A 16,018-nucleotide genomic window follows, 5' to 3' on the forward strand; every position below is an offset into this window, starting at 1 on the left:
ATGGATAAACAAACTAGTTCTTCCATACCGTGAAATACTATTCAGCAATAAAAAAAGAACAAGCTAGGGGCGCCTGGGTGACTCAGTCGGTTAAGTGGCTGCCTTCTGCTCAGGTCATGATCCCAGGGTCCTGGGATCGAGCCCCATGTCAGGCTCAATAGAGCGTCTGCTTCTCCCACTTCCCCTGCCTGCCTCTCTGCCTACTTGTGCTCTCTCTCTCTCTGTCAAATAAATAAAATCTTTGAAAAAAAAAAAGCTAGTAATACACATATTTGTGTGAATCTAGACATGATGAATGAAAGTAATCAGCCTCAAAAGTTTTCAATACTGTGATTCCATTTATATGACATTTTGGAAAATGCAAAACTATAGAAATGGAAAACATCAGTAGTTGCCAGGGATTAGGGGTGAGAAGAGGGGTTGACTACAAAGAAAGAACATTAGGGCATTTTTTTGAGGTGATGGAACTTTCTGAATCTTGATTCTGGTGGTGGTTGTCAAAACTCATTGGACTGTATACCAAGAAAAGAGTGAGTTTTATTGCATGTAAGTTAAATTTTTTAAAAAAGAAGTATAGCCCTTGTACATAAGACACATCACACTTAGATTTATTCAATTCACAGTTTCTCCTATACTAAAAGCTCAAACAGGGCCATACTTGATCCTTAACACTAAGAATTTCTAGCCCAAGGACTTGAGGTTTCCTTCTCCTTTTAACGGCTCTGAGATCTCATGTGAGAGAGCCTGAGCTAACTCCTCAAGTATTAGAGAATAAGTGAGGAGAGTGGTTCAGCCAGCTCCAGCTGGCCACCAGCGCCAGATGTGTGAATGAGGCCAACTTGAAACATACAGCCCCAGTCAGGCCATCAGCTGGTTAGTCGTGTAAGTGACAGCAAGTGAGACTAGCAGAACTGCCCAACTGAATCCAATCCAAATTGCCAATGCACAGAATCGTGAGCAAATAAAATAGTTGTTGATTTAACTACCATGTTTTGGGGTTGTTTGTTACACAGCATTAGATAACTGACATGAAGCAAATTATATCAGATTCACCATCACCCTAAACATTTTTTTTTAATTTTAGAGGTGTTACAGGAAATCCTTTGGTCTCTGGAAAAAAAAAAAAATTATATCAATAGTTACTTCTTATATTAATAATCATATTAAGTAATAGTTAATAGATTTCTATAAATGGTGTTTTCCTGCATTAAGCCTGTGTAATGTATTATTCTGGCTATATCTGTAGTAATGTCTTCATCCCTTGTAGTTATATTTTAAGAGAGATGTTCAGAAATTAGTATATAGAAAAGGTCAAAGATGTGATAAGAGGGCTGAAGGAACCAATAACTTACAGAGGACAGAGACTAAAGCGGGGGGACAGGGGAGGCATTGTGGCTGCTTTTATATATTTGATGGGCTTTTTAAAACTCTAGTTGTTCCAAAGCCAGAAATGGATTAATATATAGAAGTTAAAGGAAGAAATATTTCAGACTCACTATTAAGGAAGAATTCTCTAAGATGAGCACTGATAGAAGTGAAAAACCAAAAACCAGTGAGGCGACCATCATTAGGAATTTTCAAACAAGCTGATTGGTCACATCTTAGAGATGTCTTCTGTACTCAGTGTGCAGGTGATTCCTGTATAGAGTGAGATACTGTACTAGACAATTTCCCTGAAGTTCCTTCAGACTGAGTTTCTTTATTTGGCATCACAAGATTCATAACTATGTTTTCAACCTTGGACGTTTAAAGTTGCTGGCTTTTTAAACTTAGTCAGACTTTTCAGATATGCCCTGATGCAGGTAGCCAAACAAAGTTGTTTTACCTCATAATCTGTAGGAATGGGGACTTATTTTGTTATCTTACACTTAGACTTCTGACTTTATGATAGAATAAGCCTCTCTCTCAAGTCATCTACTGCCTAATGGCCAATTCCCATAGTCTCTCTTTAATCTTCATCCATTTTAATCTGACTAGAGCATCTGATACTGTTGACAGATCATACTTTTAAAACCCCTGTTTGGTTTCCATGACTCTATACGAGTATGGTTTTCATCTTCTCTGAACTTGTTTGACAAAGCCAAGTAGAGGGGTGCCTGGATGGCTCAATCAGTTAAGTGTCTGCCTTCAGCTCAGGTCATGATCCCAAGGTCCTGGGATCGAGCCCCACATCGGGCTCCCTGTTCAGAGGGAAGCCTGCTTCTCCCTCTCCCTCTGCCTGCCACTCCCCATACTTGTGCTCTCTCTCTCTCTCTCTCTCTCTCTCTCTCTCATTCTCTGTCAAATAAATAAAAAATCTTAAAAAAAAAAAGCCCAAGTAGAATGATGATGAAATTAGTAGTCACAATACATGCCTTCCGGCTTTTCTTTCTCTAGAATGGACCAGTACTCATCCACCAGAATATATTGGTACTCCCTTATTTTCACAGGGTTAGTGACCAAATGACTTACAAATAGATAAACGTAAAAGCTGAACTACATTCCTACCTGGTTGGTATTACAAATCATATATGGGGGGCGGGGGGAGGGGTTGTTGTTTTGTTTTGTTTTCCTTAATACAGCAATGAAGTAAAGAACATACCAAGGGTTTCATCAGTTGAATATATAAATGGTCGTAAATTTCCTCGAGTCTCCTTCATGAAATAATCAATGACACTGAAAAGGTTTGGGAGTGTTACCTGTACAAAGATAGTGAGAGAAGGGTCAGTGTCATCCATGTGAAGAGAGAGTAAAAGAAAGCTCAGGGGAAATTTTATGATTACTGTGAATTTCCTGATCTCTAGTAAAACATGTCAGTACTTCACTTCAATGAGGTACTGAATGGCCAATGTTTCCTACCCATGCATTTTTTTTCTCTTTTATAATATCTAATTCCCTGTTGAGAAATTTCCCCCTCCCCATGGGATACATTTTGGTGGACAGTAATTAGGTACTCTGCTCTTCCCTAGTTATTGTATGAGAATGTGACTCAGGTTACGCCAGAAAATTCTCCCTTCCTGAAGTTTGAACTTGAGTAGAGGAACAAGGAAGGATAGCAGATTCCTGATCAGATGGTTCTTACTACAGTTGACCCTTGAACAACAGGGTTTAGGGATGCCAGCCCCCATGCACTCAAAAATCCATGTTACAACTTTTGACTCCTCCCCAAATGAAACACTAATAGCCTACTGTTGACCAGAAGCCTTACCGATAACATAATTAGTTGATTAACACATACTTAGTATGTTCTACATATTATATACTATATTCTTACAATAAAGTAAGCCAGAGAAAAGGAAATGTTATTAAGAAAAATACATTTAGCAGCACTGTTCTGTATTTATCAAAAAAAAAAATCCACATGTAAGTGGACCCATGCAGTTCCAACCCATGTTGTTCAAGGGTCAACTGTTTCTAGTCCCTGGAGGTGCTCCAGCTTTCCAGTCATTTTATGTGCTTCCTATGTTCTTAAATCTGTCTTTGCTTAAGTTAGTTATTTGGTTTCTTTTGTTTGAAACCGAAGAACCCTTAAAGCCAGAGAATTTAGCATTTTAATATCTCCCTTTAACAGGATAATTTACTTGGCCAAGAGTAGCTGAAATGGGTTGCCACCCCCAAACCATATTTTTATACAAGTAAAATCAGGTTAAACCTGAATATCCCTGGAATTCATAAAATGGCAAGCTGGTTGAAGGGTAGGGTAGGGGAGCGTGAAAGGTGAAAGAACAATCCAGGCTGTTAGCTTTCCTTACATTGGGGACTATTCGGGCTAATTACAGATAAACGAGCCCCAGTTTACTAGTCACAGAGGCACATTCTTCTTCCCTGACCTTTGCTTCCAGTCAGTTGGTTATTTAGGTTATCCTTCAGCAATCTAGTTGTTTGTTTCCTTCATTAGAATTTTTGAAAAAGCCCCTGCAGGCATGGACGTGAGAGCTGAGAAGCTCTGGGAAGCGTTTATGGCAAAGATGAAAGTGGGGTGTGTGAGTCAGCAGCTTCCCTCTTCTTGCAAAGGTCACTACTGCATTCTAAGAAGTGGGGTCTAAACCTAAAAACTTCAGGGACTCCTGCGTGGCTCAGTTGGTTGAGTGCCTTCAGCTCAGGTCATGATCCCAGGGTCCTGGGATGAGTCCCATATCAGTCTCCTTGCTCAGCAGGGAGCCTGCTTTCTCCCTCTGCCTGCCACTCCCCACCTGCTTGTGTGCTCTCGCTCTCTCTGTCCCTCTCTCTGACAAATAAAATCTTTAAAAAAATAAAAAATAAACATAAAAATTCAACCATACTGCCCCTTTCTCTATTTGATCAACACAGTGGGCTTGGAGAGTCAGAGGCACTAAGAGCTCAATTTTAGAGATGTTAAAATAAATATCTTAAGACTCATCAGTTCCATTTATGTGATATCACTTCCCTGGTCCAATCTTCCCACCACTGCAGCTTAAGATCACACAGCTATATTCCCTTTTTCTGGCACCTGGACCATAGCTCACATCACTACATTGTCATTGGTTGAGATGAGTGTAAATACCAGTTTTCCCTGTATAATAGGCATTCTCTCAGGGTAATGGTGAAGATTAAGTGATATATGTAAGGTACTTAGCTCTCTGCCTAATACAGTGACCTAGTGATTATATTGTATCACTAGCCCCATGGTAAGTTGACTGGGATGGGAGAGGGGTTGCACCAGGAAGAAACCATTTCTTCATGATTATATTGCTATTATGAGGGGGATTTCTGAACTTCTGCATGACAGGTATTAGAGGACTAGGCATTCACATATTTTTTTTTCCTCATTAGAAATAAGCACATTGTGGGGCGCCTGGGTGGCTCAGTCGTTAAGCGTCCGCCTTCAGCTCAGGTCATGATCCCAGGGTCCTGGGATCAAGCCCCGCATCAGGCTCCCTGCTCGGCGGGAGGCCTGCTTCTCCCTCTCCCACTCCCCCTGCTTGTGCTCCCTCTGTCGCGGTCTCTCTCTCTGTCAAATAAATAAATAAAATCTTAAAAAAAAAAAAAAAGAAAGAAGCACACTGAAATATGTATCATTGGTGGATGTAAAACAGATGATTAGGAAAAAAATCTTCCCTCACTGAAATAATCGTATTAATAAGGATTACAGAGAAACAAAAGTAGAATTGTTAGCAGATTATCTTCTACTAGAAGTGCCTCCTCATCCACCAGCTCTTTTATCTCGCTTCTCACCCTGGATATCTGCCACTTTCGGGTCTCCTTCACCTGGCTGTTTTTCACCAGCACCATGTTCCTAGGCAAGGGGTCTACTTTTCCACCTTTCTTTCAATTCTGTAAGGTAGATTTGGGAAAAAGCAGGAGAAAATTCATCAAAAACAGGAAATAGCTACTTACAGGTTTTTCCAGTTCAATAGTGTAGTTTTTTCCTACACTTATCACTTTGTAGTGCTTGATTCTTGGCATACTAAAATGAAAAAAAAAAAAAAAAAAGGTTAATCTTCATTTGAATATACTATTGGATCAAATCAAACTAAAGTGAATATAAAATATCTCCCCTACAGTAAAACCTATGTTCCCATTCCAGTAGTTAGGCAAAAAAAAAAAAAAGGTGGGGGGGGAATGGTGGTTTTCTTTTATTTACCCGGTTCTCTATGTCTGTTTCTGGAGGGGTTATACATTAGGGATATAGGAAACTGAGTCATTGAGTGGGTGATTGGATAACAGGAAAAAATGAATCAAGAACTGAAAATCTTTCAGGCAGAAATTATTTTTTAATGCCAGTAATTTACAAAGCAGGCAACATTATAAAATCCTGTGTAGGTACATAGAAATCAGATTTTTGTTCTCTGGATTAAAAGGGAAGTAGAATACTTTCTACTCTACCTCATCACTATTCCTATCAGAAATCCCTGAACGGCTTTTCTTCCCACTAGTTCATTGCCCACCTTGGATATCTGCTAACTTCACGGCTGACTTAGAGGTAATAGAAAATGCTCAGTGAGAATGTAAACACGGTAGATGAACCGTAATGTCTTCCTCTTCTATGGTCACATAGCGCTCTAAATTATTACCACCCTAAACATACGGTATTTTATTGACTAGAATTGCGTAAGAACAAGAAGCACGATCTATTCACCTTTGTCTTCCAGCATTAGGCACACAATATTTATGAAACTGAATTTTTAAAATATTACAAGCCCATCTTATAGTGCTATTTGCTACAATTAATTTATACTGAGAGCAGAAGTCAGTAGGTTTGCCTTGAATTCCTTTGATTCATGTGACAACAGTGTCTAATGTTGAAAAGTTAAAAGCATTTATTACACTGCCATTTGCTTGAAAGAGAAACTAATTCAACATCTGTCCAATTTACAGAAGCAGTCTAAAGCTATCAGGTTAAGTTTGTTGGCAGGGCCTTCCACCTTCTTTTTTATCACCCGTCTCTCCATTTCCAGATCCCATTCCTTTAGGACTGAACTACACTTCTTTTCAAGGGACTTTTTCCTCATCTACCACTCTATCCCAATATTCTCTCAATTGAGTATCATTGGAAAACTGCTAATAATTTTATTCCAGTGGCTTATTCTAGAACTTTACTTTTAAAACATGGGATAAAGCCTAACTAACTCTCTCCCCTCCTAAAAAAAAATAAAAAATAAAAAGTATTCTTTATTGCTGATCTTCCAGGAATCACTAGCAGACTGGTGAAGGAGACATTTTTGGACAAAGGTCTTACAAGTACCTTCTTTTGGGGTGGTTGGCTCTGGCTTTATTTTTATCCCTACATGAAAAGACTTTTATAATCATATAGCTACTTTTGAAAACTCACCCATTCCAATTAGAATTCCTGTATTCCTACGAAATAAATGATTATTATTCCTTGGAAGACTGATAGAAAACTTGAAGGGCATGATCTTTATAACCAGAAAGATTGAGGTTCAAATTCTGGTTCTACGTGTAAGTTCTCAGCCTTCATTTCTTCATCTATAAAATGGAGATGGGGGCGCCTGGGTGGCTCAGTTGGTTAAGCGACTGCCTTCGGCTCAGGTCATGATCCTGGAGTCCCGGGATCGAGTCCCGCATCAGGCTCCCTGCTCAGCGAGGAGCCTGCTTCTCCCTCTGACCCTCCCCCCTCTCATGTACTCTCTCTCTCTCTCTCATTCTCGCTCTCTCAAATAAATAAATCTTTAAAAAAAAAAAATGGAGATGGTAATCCCATTCCTCATAGGGTTGTTGTGAATTAATGTCTGGAAAGTCCTTAATACAGTGTCTTGCACATTTAGACACATAGCAAATTATAACTGTTTTTACTACGTTTTAAGTATATCATTTTAACTTAGTCGTTTCTGCAAGGCTCAGCTGCTTCATTTGTAAAACATGGAAAAAACAGTCTCAGTTTTTACTGTGCCTGAAGGAAATGCTTGTCAAGCACCCAACACAGCACTCACAAATGGTACCCTGGAAGGGGTGACAGTGATTGTTGTTAGTAACAGCTGTTATATCATCATCATCATTATTCATGACAAAGCTGTGGGAGGAAAAGCAGCAAAGATTAACAGAGTCTCTTGGAACTTTTGACTAAAAGGACTAAGTTCTGAAGCAGAAAGTAAGGTAGAAAAAAAAAATTCCATTGAAGTCGCTTAGGCTTTGAATCTCATTTTACACCTTTGTTTTCCTTTCATATTTTGTTTTGTTTTTCCCAAGAAATAAAGATAGAGGAAAAAATGAGGTTGATAAAATTTGCTATATTGAGGTTTCCTGATTATGACCTCAAAAAAGAAGTAACCTGTCTTTTAACAAGTGTGTGGCCTTAAATGTGATGTAAATACTTGTTTTTAGCTTCTGACCCACAGTTTTGCAAAGGAATTAATTTGGGGTCAATATTTTCTACTGTTTCCTTGACTAATGGCTTTCCAGAGTGTATATACTACTAGCTTGCCATGTAGTCATAACAGCTTTTTTTTATTTGAAGATTTTATTTATTTATTTGACAGAGAGAGAGACAACAGGAGAGGGAACACAAGCAGGGGGATTGGGAGAGAGAGAAGCAGGCTTCCTGCTGAAGCAGAGAGCCCGATGTGGCGCTCGATCCCAGGGTCCTGGGATCATGACCTGAGCTGAAGGCAGACGCTTTACGACTGAGCCACCCAGGCACCCCTAGTCGTAACAACTTTAAGAAAACAAAGCCAAACCACTAAGTTTGTTGTAGGAATAGCTCTGTCTTAGGAATTCACACACCACTGGGTTGGGTAAAGTGGGATATTTTACATCGAGAGAGGGTCACCTGGTAATTGGGCACTGAATGACTTTTGCTTCTTTCCAAGAACTACTATCTTCCCTCCTACAGCTGATTTGTTAACTGATGGAGATAATTTTACTTTCAAGCACTGCTTTGTAAACTAGCCTGTCCTTTTCAGCTAGTATTTTGCCAGACCCACATAAACTTTCATGGCTGCACATTTCTCCTACAACCTGTAAGAGAATGAATTGGTTCTGTGGGTTGTTATCCACCTGTGTTCAGGTGCTTCCTAATCGTCTAGATTTTTTGCCAAAGTCTTTACATTAAGCACTACAGTCTAACAAGCTAACATTCTCCTACTCTCTACAACAGCTACCCTTTCTGTTAAACAGAAGATATGAAATCTAGGCCTTCTAAAAGTTCTATTTTGAGGCATTAGACAACACATATAACAATCCCGAACATCATAGATATATCTGGCTCATAAAGAAAATTGGTGCAACAACAGTTAAAATTTTTCTTATCCATTTCCAACCATAAACTATTCCCCAGAGCCTAAATGAGCATATTGCCGCTCTAGCATTAGAACGTGCTAGTTTGACCATTCCCCTCACTCTGTTTTCTAAATATGCACTTTTGGGGGGAGGAGGATTAGTTTTATGAAATGTTATGTTTTTAGGACCACCAGCTGTACAAAAGCATGAATTTCTATGTGAATTCAAACTGGAAGTGATTTTACTAAAATTAGAATTATAGAAGTTTGATATGAATTCCTTTGCCAGACTCTTAGGAGTTTAAATATAGCTTAAATACAGTAGAGATATAAGTAAAAACTATGATGTTCAATTCATATTATAAGTATAGAAGTTCATTGTGTTCGGTCACAAACCACATCTTCAGAAAACACTGTTATTTCTGATAGCTCACGTTTACGGAAAATACAGCGCAAAAGCTGGGCTAATTTAGACCATCTTAAAAAGATCAGGTTGCTCTTGTGCAGAAAATAATGTGGTCTGTAAAGAGCCATTAGGTCTCGGGGACTTTGTTCATTTCATTCAGAATAATAATGCAGGGTTCACATGCTAATGGGTCAAACACTGAATCCAACCAAGAAAAGAATAAAATGAAGGAAAAAAAGCTAATCACTCTCTTGTGTGATTTAGCTTTCCAGCAGTTAAATTTCTTTTTTTTTTTTTTTTTTAAGATTTTATTTATTTGACAGAGACACAGCGAGAGAGAGAACACAAGCAGGGGGAGTGGGAGAGGGAGAAGCAGGCCTCTGCTGAGCAGGGAGCCCAATGCGGGGCTCGATCCCAGGACCCTGGGATCATGACCTGAGCCGAAGGCAGACGCCCAACGACTGAGCCACCCAGGTGCCCCTAAATTTCTTTTTAAAACAAAATCTGAGAAATAGATTTTAATTTAGTTTTATGTGCTCTTAATTTTTAAAGGCATACTCAATGCAATTTCCTAAATGCTAAAAAAGGACAAGCTCCTTGACCAGGATGTACTCAACAGAAAAATTCACTTTTCTCCCAGGGCTTCTTCTAAGCTCACTTATATGTAACGGCAGTCACAATTTTTATTTCTTTTGGATTTGTTTCAAAAGAGCTAATTGAATTATAAATCAGATAAATTAAAATTGAGTAATCTGTGATATTCTACCATATTAGTTGAAAATGCATTAACTCCAAATGTCAGCCCTTAAAATAGAAAATAATGAAACAACAAGAAGGTTAAGTTGACATAGGTATTCGTTGTGGAAAATCACACACACACACTCACACACACAGCTCTCTCCCTTCACACACAGAACCAGGACCTGATCTACCTCTAACATTCTTGCCATCCATTCAGGGCACATGGCTGGTGTCTAAAGACAAATTTCTGTTTATATGGAGTAATTGGCAAGTGATGAAGCTTGTTGGACCATGGCTCATTGTAATTATTTTATTTTTACTGCCTTTACTCACTGTCAGTGTCTTCATATTTAATATATTTAGAATTATTGATATTTATAGTGGACTGACTGGTAAATAGATGCATTGATAGATATGTTTCAGCTAAAATAATTAATGGAATATTATCCCCAGAAAGAATAGCAAATTCAAGACTCAAAGTTCTGCTTATGCTTTTATATGAAAGATAATTACTTATTGAACATTTTCATTTAGGACAAAACCTGTATTTTAATTTCATTATCATTTGTCAAAGTGTTAACTAACCTGGAGTGCTTATTTATTGAAATGCAAGATTTCATAGACTCAGAGCTGGAGTGAACCTTAGCAGATCCAACCACCTTAGCTACATGGAAAAATCAACTTTTGCATGTAAGTATTACTGACTTTATCAAAGGTAAGCCATTTTACCAGAAAGAAGTTCTTAACCTGGACAAGAGGCTCCAAGGGCTCCTTTATATAGATGTCAGATGTCACTTTTTCATGCAACACAGTCCAGTGGCCTCTCATGTCATTCAGAGTATATAACCTTGTCCCTTAGTGACCTGTAGGGCTCAGAGTGATCAGTCCCTCCCCCCACCTCTGGAATCTCACTTAACACTGTTTGCTTGCTCACTGTATTGCAATCACAGAGGGCTCTTTTTTGTTTTGAACAAACTGAGCCTTCTCCTGCCTCTGGGAATATACACTTACTGCCTGGAACACTCTTGTCCTAGATATTGGCTTGGTTTGTCCCCTCACTTCCTTCAGGGCACTGCTTAAATGTTAGCTAATGAAGTAGGCCTTCCCTGACCACTCTATATTAAAACAACAGAATCAGAAAATGTTTCTCTGAACATCATCTCTGAGTGTTCCCATCTCCCTCATCCTATTTACTTTTGTCCATAGACCTTAACTACTATATATATGATTTTTTAGTTATGTATTTATTTACAGTCCATGTTGCCTTACAAGAATGTGAACTCCTTAAACCAGGGATGTTGTTTTGTTCAATAAAGATATGTGAAACGAATGAATGAATAAGAAAACTATACCCAGGATCAAAGTAATTTGCCCATTCTTCTTTTTGCCTATTGCAAATATTAGCCTTGGCTCTGCTTCTGAAACATTCTCTCCCTATTCTTGTATTTATATTTTTAGCCCCAACAGAAGACGTAGCAAGTGCTGATCTTGTGTGACTTTGCTTTTTAAAGTGATACCATGCTTTTAACAATACCATACTTTTTTAATTAAACATACTCTATCTCCTGCCGGATAGTGATGGAGTAGCTTTTACTATCACTACCAGGTCTCAGGATCATATTTCCCAAAGAAGGGTTCTTCTCAAGCATCTCAGTTGCTTCTTTCCGGGACACAGTATAAAAACATCTACAGAGGTGAGACAAAAAACAGGATTTTTTTTTAACTGATGAAGATCATAACTTGAAAAAATGCTACCAAAGTAACTCTAAGAGCTGCAGTTATTAACTTTTCTTAATTCCCAGCTTTCTTATTACAGTTACAGTGATACAATTACTGTTATTACAATTACAATTACTGCCACTATTAAATACACTTTATGCTTAAGGCCTTCCCTCTCTCATTCCCTCCAAACCTCTTTCTTTAACCAAAAAGACCTGAAAAGTTAATCTGTCAGCATGTAATCACCAGTATCATCTGAAAATCTAAGATAAGAATTAATAGTGTATCCCCAGTTCATAATCTCAGTTTATAATAAGCTCTTGGATAAATAACATTTGTTGGTGGTTTCTCTTCAGGGACACAAAGCGTTTCTTTATATGCTTCTCTTGTATGGTCTGTTTTAAATAACTGGTATTTAAGGGTGTGTCTGAATTCACTCCTTTGGGTATAATATAGCTTTCTAACGGCATTGGTGCTATTTTTATGTGTAACATTTTTAAGAAAGCACTTCCCATCTTTATAGTAAATATTGTCGCCAATGAGAAGTCTGTTTTTGTTTTTTTTTAAGATTTTTATTTATTTATTTGACAGAGAGCGAGAGAGGGAACACAAGCAGGGGGAGTGGGAGAGGGAGAAGCAGGCTTCCCGCTGAGCAGGGAGCCCTGTGTACGGCTCGATCCTGAGCCGAAGGCAGATGCTTAACGACTGAGCCACCCAGGCGCCCCAGAAAGTCTGCTTTATCAACAGAGAAAAATCTGGCAGGATAAGCAATACCCCGAAATGTTAACAGTGAATATCTCTGGTTGGACAAAGAAGGATTTAATATTCTTTTTATTTATCTGTAATAAATATGTATTACTTGTTTTATTGAGCAAAAAAGAAAAAGAAGCAGTCTTTGTGACTTTTAACCCATCAGTCCATCAGATGTCCCTGGTTTCAGCCAAGAGTGATGGTAGGCAGGTTTCAGCAATTGTGGTACAGCTAGACTCTGCGTGAGAACCTGATGTCACGGGTGGTACCCGGACAGGTTTCCCCAACAAGAAGACCACGTTTCCAGGAGGAAAGACTTCACCATCTTAGTCACACTTTCCAGTAATGGAAGAGCAAAAAATAAAGGTGTTGCTGAATTCAGCCTGTCTGTGCCTCTTCATTTCCCCAATACCACCTTACACACTTTACACAGGGCCTTCCTCAAGTACAAACTCAATGACCACTCACTGACGGGACAACTGAATAGAAAATTCAGATACTTAAAATTCTTTGGTATAATTTTCTGACAGAAAATCAGTCCATCATGGATTTTCATGGTGAAAAAAAAACCAAACATTCTTTCTACATAGCAGTTTTTATTTAGGTTTGAGCTTTGGAAAGAATATCTATTTGGTCTGAAGGTGTGGGTGGAAGGGGGTTTCCTGTGTGGTAAGAGGGTTGGTTCAAACCTGCATTTTGCATTTTGTTGATCATGACACAGAAGAGGAACTGTGGCATCAACTCAGAGATCTAATGTGACAGCTTACTGTCCCTGCTTTAATGAGGTCAGGGGCTCACTGTCTGATAACTGGAGATTAATATTAACAACCTAGTAACAAACCCCAGAGTTTGGGGTGCACTTACGCTGGCATAGGACTCAGTACATCTGCATAATCTTCAATCGGTTCCTTCTTTTCCATAGCTGAGCTCGGGGTCCGTTCTATCTCAATCCTCCTTTTTTTCTCTCTCTCTAGGACTTCATGCAGTCGAATTACTTGCCCAGGGAGGAGGGACACGTGTAGGGGAACTGACAGCTGAAACCAATGAAAGCAGTAGGCAAACAAGAAAGACAGCTGAATGACTAACTGGTGTTAGCAACAAGGAGACCGCTGTGGTCCTCAGGGGCGCCACTTACCTGACACAGGTGGATGGATAGAATCGTGAATAGAGGATCTTGGTATCTTAAAACTGCCTCGCAACCAACCAAACAGCTTTAACCTGCGCATGGTGCCCAACCTTCCGACAAGTGTTCCTTTCAACCTGGCACACAGCAAAGTATACCTACCTTGCACTACAAGCTAATTCGAGTAACAAACCTCTCACTGTTCATGCTGAGTTCACTCGTTCTTGCTGCCAGGGAAGTCCCAGAGCACCTGCAAGGTGCCCTGCTCTCCCACAGCTAACCTGGAATTAGCTCCCCCAGCCATACGACAACATGGAGTTGAGATGAACTGTTCATTAGATGACTGAGAATTGGTAGAGGTCCATATTCCAGTTTATTTGTGTGTGTATTTCAAACTGACATTCACACATTAGGATTACTATACTGCTCTACTTCGTTTTGTTCTGACCTTTTTTAGAGATGTATTTTGGATTGAGCAACCTATGCCCTCCTGATATTCATACCTCTGATATACATCTCCTTATGGCCTGTTTACATGTTCTTATTAATTCCTATTGTTTCTCTCTTACACATTGCATATATATGACATTTGAAATAAAAACATAATAAGGGTATGCAATCAAAAAGTTATTCCTCTGGATAACTAAACTAATAATCACTTCAGTTATTTCCTTATATACCAATCCAGAAACAAATAATAGAATGAGGTGAAACTAATGAAAAAACTACGGCTTATTAATTGCCTATTATGTCCCAAGCATTGTGCTATCCCAAATCCTCACAGCAATACTATATTATAGGTAATGTTATTCCTACTCTACAAGTAGGAAAAAAAAAAAAAGGTTCAGAAAGATTAACTAGCCCAGGATCACACAGCTAGAAAGTGGTAGACTCAACCTCCAGTTTATTTAATTCAAAAGCAGTCTCTGCTCTTTCGACTACAGTCTGTGCTTCTCAAACTTCTGGTAAAATTCTAACAACAGCACGGTGGGAATATACACGGAGTGTTCAGGGAACATGGTAAAAACCAATATTTACAGAGCACAAAATTTAAGACAACTTTTCTTCTCTCGGAAATTCACATGAATTTTATTTTGTATTCTGAATATACTTACGTACATGTTAATATGAAAACAATGCTTTTTATCCTTACCTCAAAGAAAAAAACTAAAAACAGATTTTTTATGCCAAAACATCAAGTATAATTAGTGTGCCAGGAAGAGGCACCCCAAGGTTTTCCAGTGGCTTTAGTGTTCTCCTTGATAACCTTACTCACATACCCTTGGGGGACTTGGATCCCAGTGTAAGAAGTGCCATGCCACACAATGATGCTTTTCCACAACACCGAAGCAGTTTCCCAAAAAGTTTCTTCCGCTTCACAAGGCAACATGTCTTTCACATCTTTAACTGGCCCCCTTTTCTAGCCTCCTATGACTTCCCTGCACGGTAGCCAAGCCTCCAACTTTTACCTGTTATTGGCTGATATAAAGAACCAGCATCCATCATCTCGGTAAAGTGCACTGCGTATTTCATATGACTGCAAAGCCTTCACTTAGGAGCTAGCATTGGACAGACTCTGTATTTAACTGACTGTAATAAACATAGAAAGTTTTCTTCTCTAAAGGTACCAGAGAACATGGTTCTTTTTTGGGGGCTGGCTCTCAAAGTCCCTCATGTTTATGACAGTTGCTGCAATAGCTTCATTTAAAATAATGGTGGAGATCCTGCTGCAACAGTTAAATGTAAGCAGTTTTGGTCTTAACTATTTGTCTCTGATAAGATGCCACAGAGTTGAACATGTAAGCATAGCTTTGTCTTAAGACTCCCTAAGCAAATGTTTGAAGGTGAATTTTCATTTTGATTGGCTCTCTGTTATATTGTTTATGTTATTCACGAAATTCATCTCTTAGCATTTTATAAATACGTATTAAATGAATAAGAAAGTAATTGGAAAATAGTTTAGAAGATGCTATGTAAGCTATAGAAATCAGCATAACAAAGGACCACGGTGTCAAAGGACAGGACCAAAAGGTAGATCTCCCTGACCACCTGTAACTCTCCAGCTAGGACAAGGCCCTGTTTACTTTCTACATAACAATATCAATATCACAATTATCTACATAACAATAACAATTTTAAATTATCTTGTTCATTTTCTTTCTTCCTTTCCATCCACCTGATAAAAATATGAATTTCACGAGTAAGTGTAAGGTTTATATCGCTCCTTTTCAATTCTTGTATTTTTGACCCCTTTCACTCTGTATGGTTCATAGCCAGTGTCCAGTAAATATTTGTTGAATTAATGAATCAATCAAAAGTAATGTCCTTCCTACCTACCTCTGTTACTGTAAGAATGAAGCCTCTCCATTCTTCCCCACTTTCTGCGTTCTCTGTCTAAAGAGGAAGACAAAAAGATAAAGACAAAGAAGAAGAGACATGAATGATTGTAAACATTAACTTCAGATAACTTTAGAATTTCATACAGTTGTTTCATAAGTCTCAAAATGTGTAAAACCATCAAAACCCAGCAAATCTTGATTTCGGCTCAGATCATGACCTCAGGGTCATGGGATCGAGCGCCCCGTCGGCTCCCTGCTCAGCGTA

At 38.8% G+C, this 16,018-nt stretch overlaps 1 protein-coding gene across 1 annotated transcript in view; it reads right to left on the reverse strand.

The window, feature by feature from the left end:
- Window positions 1–1,004: 1,004 nt before the first annotated feature.
- Window positions 1,005–16,018, reverse strand: part of STAP1 (signal transducing adaptor family member 1) — a 32,638-nt gene continuing 17,624 nt past the window's right edge. The window contains exons 4-9 of the mRNA XM_035004886.1: window positions 15,752–15,808; window positions 13,156–13,325; window positions 11,380–11,508; window positions 5,338–5,407; window positions 2,582–2,678; window positions 1,005–1,110 (exon numbers count right to left, since the gene is read on the reverse strand). Of these exons, the coding sequence (XP_034860777.1) occupies window positions 1,061–1,110; window positions 2,582–2,678; window positions 5,338–5,407; window positions 11,380–11,508; window positions 13,156–13,325; window positions 15,752–15,808 (573 nt within the window). The 3' untranslated portion in view covers window positions 1,005–1,060. The remainder of the gene's footprint in view (window positions 1,111–2,581; window positions 2,679–5,337; window positions 5,408–11,379; window positions 11,509–13,155; window positions 13,326–15,751; window positions 15,809–16,018) is intronic.

The sequence above is a fragment of the Mirounga leonina genome, unplaced genomic scaffold, assembly GCF_011800145.1.
Source record: "Mirounga leonina isolate KUSES-001 unplaced genomic scaffold, KU_Mleo_1.0 Mir_129, whole genome shotgun sequence".
Classification (NCBI taxonomy): domain Eukaryota; kingdom Metazoa; phylum Chordata; class Mammalia; order Carnivora; family Phocidae; genus Mirounga; species Mirounga leonina.